Source organism: Haliaeetus leucocephalus, unplaced genomic scaffold, assembly GCF_000737465.1.
Source record: "Haliaeetus leucocephalus isolate CR32 unplaced genomic scaffold, Haliaeetus_leucocephalus-4.0 Scaffold206, whole genome shotgun sequence".
Lineage (NCBI taxonomy): Eukaryota > Metazoa > Chordata > Aves > Accipitriformes > Accipitridae > Haliaeetus > Haliaeetus leucocephalus.
This window is the reverse complement of record NW_010972642.1, coordinates 10,192,934-10,212,077: the sequence shown is the minus strand read 5'-3', so window position 1 is coordinate 10,212,077 and position 19,144 is coordinate 10,192,934. Positions and strand designations below refer to the sequence as shown.

The 19,144-nt window shown below is 41.6% G+C and overlaps 2 protein-coding genes across 3 annotated transcripts; one reads left to right on the top strand and one right to left on the bottom strand.

Moving 5' to 3' along the window:
- Positions 1-12,937: 12,937 nt before the first annotated feature.
- Positions 12,938-17,745, bottom strand: MRPS33 (mitochondrial ribosomal protein S33). 2 transcript variants are annotated; one of them, XM_010566256.1, is made up of 3 exons: positions 17,716-17,745; positions 14,936-15,191; positions 12,938-13,198 (listed from the first exon to the last, which is right to left on the bottom strand). In XM_010566256.1, exons 2-3 carry the CDS (start codon positions 15,148-15,150, stop codon positions 13,093-13,095), a joined length of 321 nt encoding a protein of 106 aa, XP_010564558.1. In that variant the 5' UTR covers positions 15,151-15,191; positions 17,716-17,745; the 3' UTR covers positions 12,938-13,092. The 2 variants fall into 2 exon arrangements, with proteins under 2 accessions (XP_010564558.1, XP_010564559.1); XM_010566257.1 differs by lacking the exon at positions 17,716-17,745 and adding an exon at positions 15,454-17,229.
- On the top strand, positions 15,544-18,012 carry LOC104831034 (basic salivary proline-rich protein 4-like). The gene is made up of 2 exons (XM_010566351.1): positions 15,544-15,586; positions 17,360-18,012. The coding sequence occupies exons 1-2, from the start codon at positions 15,544-15,546 to the stop codon at positions 18,010-18,012; spliced, it is 696 nt and encodes a 231-aa protein (XP_010564653.1).
- Positions 18,013-19,144: the final 1,132 nt, after the last annotated feature.

Below are 19,144 nucleotides of genomic sequence, written 5' to 3'. Positions count from 1 at the left end.
GCCGGCGGGGGTGAATTGAGAAGCGAGCGGGGTCTGACGTGCGGTGCGGGCTGGAGCGGGAGCGCGGCGAAGAGCCGGGCGGGGAGAGGGAGCGCCAGACCCTCGGCCGGTCTGGCACCCTTTGACGAACAGTAGCGTTGCCGTTTTGAGGTAAATCTTTACAAACACCCGCCGTGCGACAGCGACAGCGACGCTTCCAAAAGTCACTTTTTCCTGTGAAAACGTTGTGCCTGCTCTAGTAACAACTACGATAATTGATCGCTGGGATTGACAAAACCTCCCTGTTTTTTTCCACGGATGGCAGTTAGGCCTTGGGCTGCCACAGGCTCCTGCGTCGTTTTTGCAGGGCGCTTCAGGCGAGGGAAGGTTCTGGCGGGGAGCTCAGCGGGAACCGGGACCTCTTCCTTCTCCCCGGTAACACCTCTCCCTTACCCTCTGTTTAGCCTTGTCCTGTCTGGAGGCCTGGGAGCGGATCCTGGTTTCTGAACACGAGCGTCCGTCCTGTCTGCACCTTCTCTGCGTGACGGGATGTGCACCGCCTTCCCCGACAGCCTGGCTTACCGGGGAGAAAAAGGTGGGCTCACGCAGGGGGACTGCCGTGGGGCTTCGGTCCTCTGGCGTCAATGACGGAAGAACCAAGGGGGTCGGTAGGGTGCATTGGGAAATGCCGCTCCCTCCAGCTCAGAAGTGAGGAGGAGCTGGAGCCCGCAGCCACAGCTGCCCCCCAAAGCCTGCTCCCGCCATGTCCCCAGAGCCCACGGCCATCTACCCCAAAAGTGGCAGAGTGCCCCCGTTTAAAGTAAAAAATTGACCTGTGTCATATCCCTGTGTGCCACAAACATCGAAATGCCGCTTACACACACAAAGCATTCAGTAAATCAGGCGTTTTAAGTTGCTTCCTTGCTGAAAAGGTCTTTATGATAAATGCCAAATTGGTAACAGTATCTTAATGCATCGCAAAGAAAAGCTAATTTGCCAGAACAGCAGCAAGAGTTCACAGAAGGTAAAGGCTGTTCTATGTCAACCTGATATATATCATGGTAGTCAGTTGAAATACTAAGTTGAACCATGCAAGTGCAAACATCCTTATCTTTGTTTCACTTCAGTTGTGAATATGTAACCATACAACTCTTAATGTAATAATCCCGATGATAGATTTGAGGTTTATATTTCACCTTTCATGCTGGGGCCATTGGTGTGTAAAAGCATTTCAAATTCAGTTTGATACTGGCAGTGTAACTGGCAAATAAATGCAACATCAATTTACTGTACAGACACAGCAAAAACACGATAGAGTCAGGAATACCAGACACTGTGGTACGGAGGGAAGGAACCTCGGACATGAATTTAGCTGAGGGTCTTCCCTGTAGAGAGCTATGCAGTATTAAACACCTCCTGAACACAGAAATAAGCAAAATCATCTAGTTAATGTTTAAATGGATTTTAATTGATTATCTGACAGGCTATGCCTTCCTGAGATAGGAGCCTAGGTTTTCCTACGACTGGTGGCCTGCAGTGCAGTCAACAAAAGGGCTGCACAAATATATGAGAATCAAATGAACAAACTAAGCAGCTCGCCAAGTTTAGAAATGTCTCTCTAATAGCCACATTAATGAAGAGGATAATTATCAGTGATTCCTGCTATGCGATGGGAATGTGTAATGGCAGTGAAAAACGCACACAGCCTCTGGAAAATAATGCACATGCTGAGGACTAAACGCTGGGACAAATTTCTCTTATCTTTGAAGGAAGAGGCAGCAGAGGTAATATGAGATGGCTCTCCCAGCACACAGCCTGTTGTGGAAAAGCCAACAGAGTAATATGGGTTAACTAATAGAGTAAGTCCATTCTTTTCAATGAGATTTATACCAAGGGATAATTTAGTCTCAATGTACAGAGTGTAGTCATAGCCCTTGTTTTATTCCCTAAGCAATTTATGTCTGGGGCATAATTCTAGCAGTGGATTTAGTTGACTGCTATCAATCTGTAACTTGTAATACCTTTCCCAATGCTTTTAGTAATATTGCATGCCTTTATTCCTGAGCTTCTGATTTTCTCAGAAGATTTGCATTCACATAAAATATATTTGCTAGACTTCCTTATTACATTTGATGTACCACCTGAAGAGTTGCAATTCTAAACTCTAATATTGACAACTGATGACCAAAACTGGGAACACAGCAGAGTTACCACCTGAAATACATGAGATAAAAAACAGTGTTCCACCTAAAATAAAGAACATAATACTATTTTAAAAGATAGTTGTGTAGGAAGGAGACAGAAATCTACTATTTATGCTATACTTCCCTTTTGTTTGGTGGAATCCACACCTGGTGATAATGGAATTTCCTACTCCTTCACATGGTGGCATCTTTGGTCTCTCTGCTTAATCCGTCATGATGGAAGATAAGTCATTAATAGCTGTAACAATTTCTTGGTGATATTAAATCCCATCTACTGATAATTGATATCATCATCATCTTTTACAGAGACTAGCTTTCATTATCAACATCGGTCAAAATCAAACTTATAACCTAGATGTGACAGGCTGGTTTCTGTTATCAAATCCAGAGGCCACTTGGGGCACTGGCTGGTTGATTCCTACAATGCAGCGCAGCCAGTTTATCTGGTATTGCAGCAGGTAATGCATACTTGTAAATAAAAAACCTGCCACCTCCCATCAAACTCTTAGTTATGCACTGGGGTTTGATCCTCCTCAGAATTTTTTTATTTTAATTCAGATCAGAAAACAAGTCCAGCTGTTAAAAGACAAAGACTCTTCAGCTAGATTGCCCACCACCAGAACATTTGTCTGATCTAATCAACACCTGAATTTCCAGAGAACTATGTTTTAATTAGTCAGTAGAAAAAATAATATGGCTGCCTGACAGAAACTGTCTCGTGAGCATTTGAACACGTCTTTATCCTTTCCCCCCCAAAAAAGAATTAATCTTAATGAGATGCTCCAAAATGAGAATGTCCAAAAGAGATATTAGATGAAACCTAATATTGGTCTCATTTATGATATTCTTTCAACAGAAGACTATCTCAAAAAAAACCCCAGCCTTCCAGTTTCTTAATCAAAAAATTACATAATTTGCATATTGGTATGATAATAGAAACTGATTTTTTTAAAGTGGTGTGAAAATTCGACACATCTTAAACTCTGCATGTCTAAAGTGCCCTTAAAATTTGTCCAAATTTCCAAAAACTGCTTAGCCTTTTCACACACTGGACAGACAGTATTTGTCCCATACATTGTAGCATTTGCACTTGGGCCATATACATTTGAAAATGCTGGATTAAATTCAGCACCAGGAGAAAATAATTACAGATCTTCTGAAGTACATTAAAATACACGTCACTTTTAAATGCTGTAGTATGAAGTGAAAGTGCACAACTTCATCTATCTAAGGCAGTGGTACTGACTGTATATCAGATTAATCCTCAATCTTAACAGCAGAAATACAGATGTTGATGGAACACAGATACTAGTGACAACAGTCATGTTCCCGGTTATCTTGGCCAGAAAATGTGAAGCAGAACAAAAATTAGGCTGTTGTCCAGAGTTAAGTCATTTTCTGATTACTAGTCAGAATAATACATACTTAAGAAAATTACTTTGCTCTCCAGGAAAAGAATGTTGAAGATATTTTTTGAGGAGAGAACCCAGATTTTTTTTTTTTCCACTTCTCTTTAGCACCTTTTGGCTTATTATCCCACTGGCTTTATGATATACTATACATCTTTTCATACTTCTAGTGATCACTGTCTGATTGCTTCAATGTGAGGCAATAGAGAAAGCAAGGCTGCTTTTTTTTCTTTTTTTTTTCCCTTTAAACTATTCCTGTACAGATCATACATATTTTTTCCTTTGGTACCTTCTTGAGAACTTCTAGTTCAGGAGATTTACCATTCTGTGACACTGCTGAACCTGAAACATTCATACCTTCAGTGAGAAATCAGGTAATACTCAGGTAGTGATTTGAACTTGGCAGATGAACAATCTCATCCATATTTTTTTTCACTTGATGGAGACTTCATAGTTCTTTGCCTTTGAATTAAATACATGAGCAGAAGTGATGAGGATGGGTGGAGACTAGGAGAAAAAAGGCAGTAGGAAGAAAAGAAGAAAATGGGAATCCACCAGGTTCTTAATTCAGTTTTCATTCTACCATTAAAAGAAATGTTGATCTAACAAGCATTTTTATATATATATATAAATAATAATGTATTCTGGATTTTCTTGTAATGATACTGGAAATATTTACATAGTTTTTATTTGATTCAAGCGTAATTTATTTTAGTCATTACTTATAAAGCTGTTTCTCTTCTCTCCCTAAACCACAGCCCAAACCTTCAGAAGGTAAAAAGCAAATCATTTTCCTTTGGAGGCAATGTGTGGGAGGCAGGGAGCAGGAAAGGTGATGGGACTGGGACATGGGAGTGACTTCGCATATAGGTCCCTTCTGTACCCTGCACATTGTTCAGCATCGCAAGAACAAAATGCTAACCTGTTTCCTTCCTCATCTGAGTAGCGACTTCAGGGTCCAGCAATGTATGTGCTGCACCACAGTGCTCTGCCTCTCTGCTGGCTTCCTGTCTTCACTCGCTTACTAGCATGGGAAGCTGAGAAAACTACATGTTTTATTGAACAGTAGTGTAAATACTGACAGATGTGGCATATATGGGACCACGAAGAGAGAGCGTGAGCCCTGAAACCACTATTAAGAAAACAAATGTATCAGCCAGTGGAAAAGGAGGGGAAGGGATGGGGCAAAAGACTAGATGGAGAGAGAACGTAGTAGAAGTAGACACTGGAGGAGGAGATGTGGCTCTCCTGGGAAATGAGAAGCAGATGAAAATAGGGAAACAAAGGAGTAAGGAGCACTGATTTTCCTGCCTGACATACTTTACTGAAACCAGGACCAAATCGCACGTTTGAGAAGATTAGTCAAGACCCTCCTGTTACCTTAGCGTTCCTCATCATTCCTTTAACGCATTCAGCTTGTTCAGATATCTGATTTCTCAGTCCTTTGTGTTGGACAGTGATAAGCTGATCAGCTTTAAGGACTAAATAGTTTTAGATTCCTCACATTATTATTCCAATGAGAACAATCACATTCATAACTCAAAACCATCCTGTTTAGGCACAAAAACCCACTAACGCAATTGAGTGACTTAGAAGAAAGGGCAGGAAAGGATACCACCTCAAACAAGTTATTTTGCTGTTCAGAAAATGACTGTTCAATTATGTTCCAGTCTTAGGATTTTCCTTCATAATATTCAGGCTAGCTGAGCTTCCCCTGGCCTGAGTACCTGCTGTAATTTTATTCTCCAGCACTTTACAGACATGTTGGTAACTCTCTACATCTCTGATCTAATAACAGTTTAGATAGTAACTGCACCTTTTGGTTTCTAGCCTCTTCACTGAGCAGAAAAAGTCCATTAGGGTTGGTATTGGCCTGGAGTAAGGAAACTTTAAGAGTCCAAAAAGGCTAAATCAATAATATGAATCAAATACAGAAACCGCAGCTTTGACATGGGACAGAGAGAACACAGTGACCGATTGTGGTTTTTCAGGGCAATATCCGACATTGCTGGAGTTTTAAGAGTTATTGTTCTTCAGTGACAGGTCAAACAGGATGGATAACCTTTTAAAATGAATGCTTATATTGTAATATACACATCTTATGTATTTAAACATAAGTGTCTTTTGCTGACAGAGTCAGTATCACAGTTCATAATCCATCCTTGTCTTTTAATCCTCACTACCACCGAGACAACACAAGCCTCACAGACATTTAGTCTCTCCTATAAAGGCAAGCTGCCTGCCAAGCATGTGGGAATTTGGACAGTCTCTGAACCACATTCCTATATTCTCATCGTTCCTGTGAGTATGCACTTGGCCAAAGGCAAAATTTCTGGTGCAATGGTCAATGGCCTCAACGTTTTTGATGCTGTGGATTGCTTGAAGCTTGTGGTTATGCTAAAGGCCCTCGGACATCATTATTCCTTTTTAATATGATACAATTTCTCTCTCCAGAAGACACATTTGTTTTGGTAAATGAACACAATTTCTGTTACCCACGCTCTGCAGGAATTCTGCAAGGCTCCAGCTTAGATCTTTGTTTTATCTTGTTTTTAAGTGGTTTGCATGCCTAGTCAATACCCTACTATCTGTCCTCAGAGGACATTAATATTTATTAATAAACCTGATGATGCTATCAAACAACTTGAATTTGAACATACAGAGACACATCACACTGTTAGCTGTATTGGTGTCAGGCAATGGAGCAGTATTTTGGCAAACGTCACAGCATATAAGCAGAATGACTAAGTGCAAAAGCAGAAAAATAAAGAGGCTGCAGTGTTACTTTATAGTTATCAGTAACGATTCTGATATTCCCTAGCCTAATTAATACTTTCTGGGTTATGGTGTTCATTCAAAAAGCATTTGTGAAGTTTAGAGCTTGCGAACAATGCTCATTTGCACATTAGTTGCACCAAACAGACCCAGGACAGACAGCCAAGAAATAACACATGCTGCCTCACATGCAGCCTGTGTATCAGTCACCTCCCATCCACTCACGCAAGAAATATCGTCTGTCTAGGTGGCATCTGCACTGCCTCATTCACGGGTTCCTCTCCGATACAAATGTGCCAGTTTGAGCAAGCCAGCTGAATACCGCTTTAGGTTGGAGCCTTCATGTAAATGGTCCTGTGCCTGCAAACTAAACATAATACTCAGTAACATCAGCTGAAATATCAGTCATATGTCTTCTACTTAAATAAAAAGCCAGCATAAACTCTGACATCTCAGAAATAATTACCCCCCCTCCCCCCAAATATATAATAAACATCTCTGTAAACTAGCCAGCTCAATACTGAATGCAATATCCTCACACCTCCTGGATTATCTCTATCATTGCCTGCTGTTCCCCCAGAAATATTCTGAACAGCAGCTTGATGCTGCCTGTCACACACATGCTCCTTTGCATGCAAGTATAGAAATCAGAAATGTTGCACCTTGTCCATAATGACTGTTGCTTGTAAATAAGACAGCATCACCCAGATGTCAGCATGGCACACTTCAGCTGTACTGCTCCACTCTCTCGGGGATGAGGCTTTTCTTAAGCCACCTGCAGCTCTCTTCTCCGCAGAAATCAATGCATGGTACCCAGACAGCCTAATATTATTCTGATCAACACTGAATATCACTGGGGAAGAAGCTATTGCATGCATAGGCATAACAGAGTCTCTAGAGAGATGATATTTCATCAGTCCTGTCCTGAAGAGACCACTATCAGCCAAAGGCTAAAGGGGACTACAACCCGGTATGCTGGCATAGGATTTACCTAGTTGTTATTCAAAGGTAAGTCCCATTGATACCAGCTGGAGATAGTAAATATTCACACAGCTTCTAAAATTAGACCACTTCTGTAGCTGCTTGAATCTGGAATCACATTTTGGACATCCATTTTGAAAGTCTGGGGGCAAGTGACCCCATTCATTTTTATCCAGGCAAGACTGTAGTGGGAACTGAGGAATGCGATGCATTTGCAATTACGTCTTTGCGGCGACACACCATTGCGTGTGGCACTAGAATGGTTTTTAGACTTTCTGGACCTCAGGTGGTTTTTGCTCCTAATACCATTAAAAGCCTATTTACTGAAACAGCCCATAAGGCAAACATCAGATCTGCAGAAGCAACAACTGAAGTGGGAGAGACCCTCTGAACTCCATGAAATATTTACAAACAGCTTTAGGAGCCCTGGGATGAAGTAAAGTACTTTCAAGCATAGACAGAAAACCTAATGGGTATAAAAATCCTTTTTTAGCTCCTGGTGAAATTTGTTTTCACCGACCTAGCTATGATACAAGAAAATGTACGAGGCCATCCAGTCTGCCTCCTCCTCTTCCAGGAGAGAAGTGGTCCCAGTGCTATGTTTTATAACGCTTGGCTCAGCCTAGCTCTGCCTGACTCAGACAACAGAAGCCAAACCCACTTCTTGGGAATCTTCTCAATTTTTCTAAATATTTCACTTTGTGGAATTTTCCCCAGTATTCCACCCAGAACAATTCAATGCAGTATGTATAAAGATAGTTCAATATCATGCTTGTTATCCTGTTGATTTGCTATTTATCCCTTTCGACAACCCTAAGTAATTTCTCAGCCAGTGTGGTGGTGATATACCTCTAACACCTGTCTACAGTCATGCTCCTCACCATTTGGACACATTATAGCTGTGCTCTGCAGTGACTCAGCCTTCACAAGCAAATTCTTTCAGATGTTTTCATGTCTGTCCCTTCCTCTCTGTACTCAAGACATCATTATTACACTTGAGGAAAAGGACAAGGAAAAGTGAAGAGGAGAAAGAAGTGCAGACACTAAAATGCCTTTCTTCATGCTACCCCAGCTGTGCAGGCATAGGAAGATCCATCTAAATACCTGGCCCACACACATCATTTAATTCTTACCAGGATTTATGATAAAGGTATTGTTCAAGATGATGAAGAGAGAGAGTCCTCTTGAAGGATTTTGTTTCCGGAATCTACTCCCAAGGGATTGTACAAGCAGTGTCACAATCAAACAGTTACAGAGGAGAACTGTGTTTAAAGGAATCGATCTGAGATCCCCATAGCACTTGTTTTCTTTGCATATTATCATTTGTGCTTTAAAAGAAAGAAAAAACATACAAAACACTGTTATTCCCTCATCAAAGCAGCCTTTCGGATTCCTAAAGCTTTTCCAAAACATATAGACTTTGTTGATTGTTGTTTTTTAAAATGATCCTAAAACGGCCTTCAAACTCAAAGTGGTAGAGGAATATGCACACAGATACTTTAAAATTAAAAAACTTTTACAGTTTAAGAAATATCTGTGATTTTTTTCTTTTAAATTTTTACTTTCTGACCAAATCAAGATTTTTTTCAGCATTTGAAGTCTCTTAACATCTAAAGCAGAACAGTGAACACAGTAACGTACCACAGCTTATTTTATGTGTTAAAAATGTCATCAACTGTTGCATACAATCATCTCTCTGAAATAAAGCTCTGAAATACACAGAAGTAGAAGTCCTACCATAGCAAGACTAAGCTGCTCTTTATACAAGGTTCTTCTGGGGTAAATTCCCATCCTAGAAGCAGCTTACCCTCATGACACTATTCACTAAGTGATCATTATTCTAATTTTACTCCTGAGGAAACATAGGCAAGTAAGACAAACCATTTACCTAAAACCATAGAGTAACTCAGGTGCATTTTGCTGACCTGTGTAAACTCAGTGCATTGCTTTAATAAGTAGAATAAACTCTCTCCACATTAGGAGAAACTTTTTTTCAAGTTAATACTTTTCTGAGCAGAGCACATGTATTTTAACACACTGGTACCTTTGCCAGAAAGCAAGACTGCGTTGCGTTTTTTTTTCCTTCCACCACTACAAAGTGTGGTCATATGCAAGTGAACTTTGGCCTGTCTACAGGATTTTCAATAGTAAGAGGTTCTAGCAATAGCTGTGCTCTCTATAGGATATATACAGCACTTGGGTCAGCCTGTTTACAAAATAACTTGTGATTATCAAGGCAGTACTCAGCAGCTATGATGATATTTTACCAGACTATAATTAAAGACAGACATAAAGCCATATAAAATAAGGAAGCAGTGGCACTTAATAAAGCTGTTCAGGATTGGGAAGAGGTTAGGGTTCTGACTCTCAGTCCCTTGGAGATCAGCTAACCAGGTTTATTCTGATCAAGAATTAAAACATCAAACTAAACATCTGCTGAGGACAGTCAGCTCACACCCTCAGGAAAAGAGTGAATTTTGTAACAAAACACACCAGAGTTTGAATGGTGAAATGAATCATTGTAAAGGGAAAGCCAAAAATAAAAATCTAATTGAGCTTGATAATTTGTACATAAAATGATGTGCCACTATACCAATAGCTGTGTAAAGCACATCCTTACCCCTCAGAAAATGGCTGAACCTCTCCTTCCCCTCCTAAATACACATACTGCATTAATACTTGGCATGATGTGTCAGGATTGACTTCCAATTTGTCTAGACCCTGCAATTCACAAAACATGGCCTTCTTCAGGCAGTGTCTATTCCTAAATGACAGAGCACAGATTGGTAGGAAAGTGCCTATTTCTGTCCCACCTATGGAGAGGAGAAGGCTGTATTTTCTGGAACAAAATAGTTACACTAACACTCCAAGCAAGCAATGGTTTATCCTAATACTAGGATATACTCCAATAACGGCTGAATCATTGTTATTTTATGAAGTCTCAGGGGAGGGGAAACAGCCATTTTTGAGAAGACCTAGTTCTAGCAAATGAGTACTAAAGAAGAAGGTTCATGAAAAATTAGGCAGGGGAACCTTTCTTGTACTTACACTGCTCTTTTTAATAAAAAGTTAACATTTTTCTACTCCATCCACTTTGCTTTTGCAAATGCTGTGAAGAGATGAAAATCAACAATTCAGTCCACTTGTTTCACATCTGCTTACTTCACAGCCACTTCCATCAGTTTCTCTCCCTTTTTGGATATGCTCCTGTAACTATCTTCCCAAAGTACGTCCCCAGGGTGATGCTTTAATTCTCGAGCAGGTTTGCTCTGGCAGGTTGCAAAGGGGATCATTATAGATGAGTAGACAAACAAGCCTTTCGCTTTCCTGTTCTCGACAGGAACTTCTTGAAAATCCATAAATAGCTAGGTGGCTTGGTGTAGACAAGGAAAAACAGATCCGATCCCCAAGCCTAATTATCTAATATTACACTGCTGAGTCCATATCTATGTCTAGCAAGGTGGCACACTAATATGCAGAATACCTGTAGCATTCACTGCCCTCAGTAGGCTCTGTAGATCCTCAGTCCTTAAGTAGGCTAAATGTGGATTCAGAAGCGTAAGCATGGCCAGTCACACTGTACTTTAATATATCATTACATGTATACTTATAACCAGGTCTCCACACACACACACAGTTTAAGGCCATGCATACCTACTTTACTGGAGCAGGACCATAATTCACTTTTTGATGCATGCACACTTTCTCGCCCCTGCATGTTCATGCTGTCAAAGCTTTAAGTGTTTCAGAGGAACAAAAAAAAGATGCTGTTGATTTTTCATCTTAAATTACAGAGAAAACATTTTTATTGATCTTTGGTTTAATTTTAGAAGACATCAAGTTCTTGCCTACAAAGCTGTTGTAAGTACAATCACCAGCTGTCCAAAGCTGCCACAGTTAATTCTGCTAAAGAGGTTCAGAACCGGTCTTTCTCTCCACCAAAGCAAGAAACTGAGCAACTTCACCCGTCGCAGCCATAGCCAGAAACACAGTGTCAGGTAGCAGCAACCTTCCTACTACGGGCAATTCCCTCTCCTGCCTAGTACGTGGCTCCATGCCACTCTTCTTCCTCAAGAGGAATCCAAGGGAACCAGACCACTTCCCCTGGGCTGCGCGCACACAGCCCAGGAACCCAGTACCTCTCAGAGGGCTCATCACAGGCTCTGTATACTTCAGTACCAGTCAGGTCACAATGCACAGACAACACATGGAACACTAAAATGCCATAGGCACATTAGAGTTGAGCAAAGTTTTAAGTTACTAAAAAGATTTTAAATTAGAATGAGAATCTTACCACAGTCAACAAAATGCTATGGAAGTTAGGAAAATATATATATCTCTCCTCTGTACTGTAGTGGTAAGAACTCAGGTGCTTCTCTCACACCACCACAGATCACCTAAAATCACCTTCTCTTAAAGCTTAGAAAACCAGGTGACACTCACTAAGGAACATGAAGAACTACACAGCTCACCAGAAACACCTTTAATACAATCAGCACCTCTTCAATTAATAACCTTGGTGAAGTACAGTTGTTGAGCTGTTACAAATTTATGTAGATCCACTCATTTCAATGATCACAGATCCCTTCAAATACACTTACATCTGAACAAGCTTGGTTTAGAAATGTCAGTAGGTTAGTACTCCTCCCTACTTCAGAATGCCTCTGTACACAAAAATCAAGCATACCGCAAGATAACTGTGCAATACTTTTTGCTCTAGTCACTCTACATTTTTAATAGCTCTCCTTTACTACCTCAAGGATGTTCCTCTAAACTTACATGGTCTGGAAATTATAAGATGCTGTTTCAGGGCATACACAGGCAAGATGCACACTTGGCCAGGCAGAGCAGCACAGCTGCATTCTGTACTTTCTATTCCCCGACAGGAAGAATGGTAGATGTACACAATCATTAATATTAGCAACACTGAAGGAGCCTAGTGATAAAACCATATACTGAATACCAGTAAAACTGTTCATCACCTTATGAAGTATTTCATACATGTCCTCCAGGCAATCAAAATAAATTCAAAATCCTTTTATTACAGTAAACTTACAATACTGTATTTTAATTAGTGGGGGCTCTCAAACTGGAAAAGTTTGAGCCTTCATATTTCATCCTCTTCTGTTGCAGCATCTAAATATTCAAGGTACAATGAAAGTGCTGTGGGCAGGCAATGGACCATGAAATATTGTCCAGTGTAGAACGCAGAACAATAGATTCTAACAGCAACTTCAAAAAAAAAAAGAAAACCCAAACAAAACGAAAAAAACCTAAAGCCACCTGAAGTGAAACTCATTGTAATAGGCAAGATGACAAGCAGCAGTAGAAGTAGGAAACCTTACTTTTTTGTGGCCACATGCAAAACAGTGTTGATATTAATCCAAGAAAGTAAAACAGACAATGAAAAAAATCAAACAATCTTCCAGATCCAGAAAACTGAAACAGCTACAGGTGTTTGCAAGAAAAACACTGAGCACTTATTTTTTTACTATTGTTTTTACTACTTGGGTAAGAGAGGGCTCTTACATGCTACAATATACAGTATATTTAAATTACAGAAATTCAAAACGAATAAAACCACAAAGACCCAAGTGCACTCCCAAGATGGACTCCAGTATTTCAGTTTCTTGTGCCCCACACACAGCTCACATGCCAAGCCCTCTCCAGCTGGGAACAGAAAGCCTGGGTTACAGCTGTTCTCCAGCATTTCCAGAGTAGTTCATTATATTGCCCAAGTGGTACTATTTCTTCTTGAGAGCTCTCTTTCCTTCCCCCTTCTTTGGTTTTTCCTTCCCACGGAGCTTTTTCAATCGCCTCATCTCCTCTTTAAAGTCCTGATGCTCATCCCTAGGTGGGGGAGGAAAGAAAAAAGTTTACTCTATTTCTTGGAATACCTAGATGTGAAAGGTTCTTTGAACTGTATAATAATGAAAAAAACCCTCAAAACTTTTTCTGACAGTGAAGTCCATATTGAAACTCACTGCAATGTATTCAATGTTACTGCTAGCAGTAATTCTGGACTGAATAACATGAAAGATTTCTTCCAGTACTTTCAGAACTAACAAGGTTGCCCTTTTCAGCAACAAATGGTGTGTGCATATATATATTACTTCCATTGCACTTATCGATCCACTGTGTGTGAATGAGCAGTAAAATATAAAAATCACAAAAAGACAAGAATGAGAATTTCCCCCTCCTCATCTAGCTCAGCAGTCTAGCAATAGCACATTGTGTTTCTGTGCTAGATACTAAGCTCAGGTCATTAGCTTCTAAAACAGGGGTACACTGAGCAGTAATGACAGTACATGACACTGCTCTCAGGTGACTTCAAGAATGAGTTATGAAGAAGGCATCAGCTACTGGTAGAATCTTAACAGAAGAATAAAACAGGAAGGAGGATAGAGGGGCTGGCAGAGATAATGAATCCTCAACAATGTTCTAAAATTCTATTTAATCTCTGTCCCTGTATTTTTCAGTGCAAAGGTGTTTTTCAAAGATCACACCTGCATCCTAAGTAGCCTAAGATGCTGCACTGCTATTTTTAAACACAACTTCACTAAAAAAGAAACAAAAAGCTTGTGCATTATTACCAGCCCCTATTAGTCTATGACTCTTCATTATATATTTGACCAGCAAAACCTGATCCTCTACAAGCTCTTTGTATACAAAGCAGCTAGAGAAGGAACTTGAGATTAGGAGGGGAAGAAGAGTAAAGAACATTATCATGTCATTGAGGCTTTCTGTATCAACAAACAGCTATTCTAGAAAATATCTGCATGCTCACCTAATCAAAGAGCATGCTGGATGCAATCCTTGATGGTCAACATTGTGATAGAGCAATAGAAATTAATCTGTTTTGACTTTACAAGGTCAGCAGCCTCACTTTTAAGGGTTTTCTTTAGTGCTACCTGACTGAAGTCAACGAACTGCATTTGACTCCTGCTGATGTTCCTTTAGCAGTGCAGTTTTTCCTACTCAAGACTGTGGAAATTCATTTAGAAATTAAGACAACTGGTTTGGATGAAGCTGGAATTAACAAGGCTATTTAAACCACATTTGAATTTAATTTAATTATTTTAAAGGATAAAAAGCTCCTCCAGCCTAACACAGACTTTCCTTGTCTTCTAAATTTTAGATATTAGCTGTTAAGTGATTGAAGAATATATGGTAAGACTGTCTTCGTGCAATTTTTTGAGTTAAGGTAGCATCACCTTTTTGTAGCACATTCATTTGCCATATTCAGAACTACAGACCCATCTCTTGTCTACAAGAAAGCTCTCTTACCCTTCCCCACAAAGCCAAAGCAAGAACTATTTCCGATATAACTGGTTGCCCATAACTACATCTAAAGTCTTTCTCACAAAAGGTTCTAATTATGGTAAAAGTTACTTAGACAGTAGTCACTTATTTTACTCTCCTTGTCCTCAGTGCAACAATCAAGTACATCTTTCCATATGCACCATATTCTAACTAAACTCTTTTCTATGTTCCCCTTTCCTTTAAGGAAAAAAAACTGTAACGGAACTCACACCCACCCCTTTCCCACCTTCAGTCCTGCTCCCACCCTACAAGCACAGATATTACCTGTAGAGACCAAAGTAACGGAGTTTCTTCATGAGGGCATAGTAGGTGTTGTGAGGTGGATACCAGCTGTAGACCTCCTTCTGCTTGGCCAAAGGCTGCTCACTGAATAACTTCACTACTTTCATTGATTTCGAGTCAGTTGGCCTGACAACTTCTCCGAATATCTGAGCACTCAGCCGGGCCATTCGAAGGGCATAACTGGAAACATTAGACATCTCCCAAGGAAGAGCAGGCACACATAGACAGATGGATCTTACTGCAAAAGGAAACACAAGAGAACCACAACTCTAAGATGACTGAATATTGCAAGGTATCCCAGAATTAAGGCAAACAAAACAACTCATTGTACACTGATCACATGTTTGAAGTCACACACACCTTGCATGAAATCAGTCTAACTCTTAGTACATAATCCTGCATATAAAGAATGTCTACGCTAAGGTACAGCTACCAGCCTAACTAGGCACTACAGACAGCAATACGGACTATAAAAGTACCTACACTGAAAGACAATTTACCATAGTTTATTAGCAGATCCCACTCAGCTTGCTTAAGGCTACCTTTAAACTCCAGTCACAGGAACAATTATGGTGTGAACTCTGTCAAAAATGGTGCCAACTGCAATGCCTCTGACTTCTACGCAAGCACAAGGTAAGACACCATTTAAACATATTGAGGAAGCAACCTGGAAGTTTTTCCTCATGAAAATGTCTCACCCTGTTTAAAACACTGTATGAACATTGTTACAGTCCACCTAGCAAAAACAGCCTATTAACTGTAAAAATAAATAAAATCAATCGTTTCTCTATATGAATCATATAGATCTTTCCCATCTCAACTCCCTTCCCTTGATCATTTCCATCAGCTTTTTCTCCATTCTCTTTTCAGTCTCTCCTGATATTGATTCTTTTTAAGAGAAGAAAGAAATCATTTCCCTGTGCTAGATTTTTTTTTTCCCAATAAAATCCCACATCAGCAGCTTCCCATTCTCTTTCAGCCACTTCCTACCTAAAGACACCTCTGCAACAAAAATGCTCCGAGGACAAAATCATTGTTACTAGGCCACCAGAGACAACATCCACACTCTTTTAAAGGATTATGAAGGGTTTTCTCTTAGGTTTCCTAGCCCTCCCCATTTTTGCTGCTCTTTTAATCTTTACTGTATTCTTTCTTTGCAGAATAGGATGTAATAGACAAGAATAAGATTCCCATAATCCTGTATTTGAAGCTGTACATTGCCTGTACTGTGCCTTTTTGAATAAGTGATGACATAAGTCTCCAGAGAAATTAAGTGGGGTTCATTCAAGTGCACTACACTTACGTTAAAGTTTAAAATTCTTGTTTTAAGAAGTATTGCACAGCTGATTCCAGAAGATGAGCATAAAAAATTAAAGAGCATGGAGCAGGGACAAGAGTAATCAGCAGGACAGGGCTAAGTCCATTTTAGTATGACAACAGGGAGCCTGTTGTTTAATAACACAGATCTGAAGTATTCATAACCTCACTATGTCTGCCCACTGGAGGACCTGATATACAACTGTCTACTTTGATTTGCTCCTGTTAGCAAAGCACTAGAAAGGAAGCAAGGGGGAAAAAATCAAGCATGAAAATAATACAAGTAATCTGAGTCAAAGAGAATAATGGGAAAAGTAATTAAGGGAAGGCAACGTGTCAGAGATCTCCAGTTAAGGCAGCAGGCCTAGTGTGAGAAGATAGAAGCTCTTAAATGATTGCAGTGCAGCACTTCAATGTGAACATCTATTACGTTGGGGAATGATCTCCAAGTCTTGCTAAATCACCCATTTCAGAACAGCCAGTCCTAACTCCTACATTCATAGATAAAGCAACAAATTGTCCCCAAAACTCTTCGTCACATCATCACTCTGAAAATATCACCAGACTCAACTCGGATGCAAAGCTTGCTTAACCTCTTCCAACTGCAGCCTTAAAATAAAAATACCTTTGGCTCCTAAACAATGAAAACTAGTGGTCTGAGGGACCTGCTTTTCACTTCAGAATTGCTAAAGGAATCCAAATAGCCCGAGCCAAGGCTGGAGACCTCCATTAATCCTTACCAGCCTAAGAACATTTGAGACATAAGAAAGGCGAAGGCTACAAACTCCCCAGTGCCGGAGCTATCCAAAGCCTGTTTTAGGGTGACCTCCGATTCTGTGGATGCTACCAGAAGAACAGTTTTGTTCTTGTCACTCACAGCAATGATACTTTCAGGATCATCTACTGGTAATTAACACCCCTAAACCAAGACCACCACGCAGTGCTGCTCCTTCACCTGCTCCCCAAAGCCCTGCTTTCCCATCCTAGGCTGGGATTTTTCCTCCCAATCCGCTAGCTCGTCTCACTTCGCATATGCCAGGAGAACCTTCTGCTTCCAGAACTCCTCCTGGCTGTTCCGTGCCCACACAGGGAAAAGCAGGCCGCCCCGGGCCGCCGCCCGGCCAGAGGGGCACCCGAGCCGGGCACGGCCCATTGCCGCCCTCCAGCAAGCCCTGCCGCCCCCCGCTCCGCGGCGGCCTCGCTCCCCTCCAGGAGGGCGACCCGGGAAACCCACCCGGGGGCTCCGACCGCACCTCGGCGTGGCCCCAGCCACCTCCCCGGTGCCAGAGGCCTGCGCTACCCGCCCGGCAGCCCCAGCGGGGCCCGGGATCCCGCCCCAGGGCCCGGGAGGCGGCGCAGGCTCGGCCGAACCCCCCCGGGACGAGCGCCCGGAGCCCATTTCCCCCCTTTCTGCTTCACGGCCCCCGGCAGCGCCCCGGGCTGACCCGCGGGCAGAGCGGCGCAGCTCGGCAGGGCGTCCGCGGCGGCGCATGCGCAGTGGCTTCCCCGCCGAGGCGTCGCGGCGGGTGACGTCGGGCTCTGTGAGGCGCGGGGCGGGGCGGCTCGGTGGTCGCCGCCGCCGCCCGCTCCCCCCTGGCGAGCTGACCCGTCTCTTCTTTCCCCGCACCATACGGCCTTTTGTCGGGGTGCTCGGAGGCGATGCGGGTCCCCTGCCCGCGCCTCGTGGTCACTCGCCTTGGAGTGAGGGCCCAGGGGAGCGGCGGGAAACCCCTGAGGCGTGAGGCCAGGCACCGGGTCCCCCCCCCAGGCGCAGCTCGTGGGGGGGCCTCTGGCTCCCCACGAGCCCACTTCACAGGAGCCTTCCCGGTGCTCGATTTATGCTAATTTTTAATCAGTGCCAGGAGGTGCTAAATCAGACTCCCTGCAAACATCTGAGTAAATGGCAATTATGTGATTACATTTATAAGCCAAATGAGTAACGCCATCAGAGAATGAAAGCGGGTTTGTCTGGCTAGATCTGTTTTCTGGAAGAGCGTACACTGGCTGGCATTAAATAGGTTGTTATTCCTTTGTCCTTCCTTGATTAATTTTCTGTCACCTTTTCCGTGCTTGTCCTGGGCAGATCAGCCCCGCGGCCTAGGCACCCAGGCCACCTCTCTTGCCCTTTCTGAACGTTGGCATGATCTTCCATAATTTCTTTCATATTCCAAGATCTATTAAAAACTAACATTCCTGGGATTTCTTTAGCCGGTTCTTCAAAAATTGTTATACAAAAGTTCTCTAAACATCCTGATTTTAAAATGTTTGTTCCAGTAGATGTTGTTTACCATCTTCATTACGTTCTGATGGACTGAAAAGTGCTTTTTTTTTTTTTTAAGTAGATAGTAAAGGGCCTCTTAATCTTTCTGAGGAGGGAGTAGAAGTTTTTACCATTTCTGCCACTTCTGTGATATTTTGCCATCTCTACCTACTCGTATACCTCGGCATTGTTGCACTCCCCATTTTACAGTCTGTGGTCACATTACATTTGCATTTTCTGTAGTCTTCATTTTTTTTATACTCCAGAACATTTTTTCCTATATTTTTGCCTTTCCACATTGTGCAATACTATGCTTTTAACTTCTGAGTGTTTCATTCCTTCACCCTGCTTCTGAGCCAAAATTGTCCTTCAGCCAAAATTGGCCATTTTGTTAATTATGCAATCATGACTTAGACTATGGAGTAAGAGCATAAGAATTCTCATTTATATTTCTACCTCTATTTTTGAACCGTATTTTTGTCATCATTTCTCTCATCTTGATGGAGATAGTCTTTCTGAAGTATCTCTGTGTAGGAGAGTATTTCCTTGGCTGGGACTGTCCTTTTTCATTTGTTATAATCAAATTGTGATTGCTGGCTCCTAAGCAACCACCG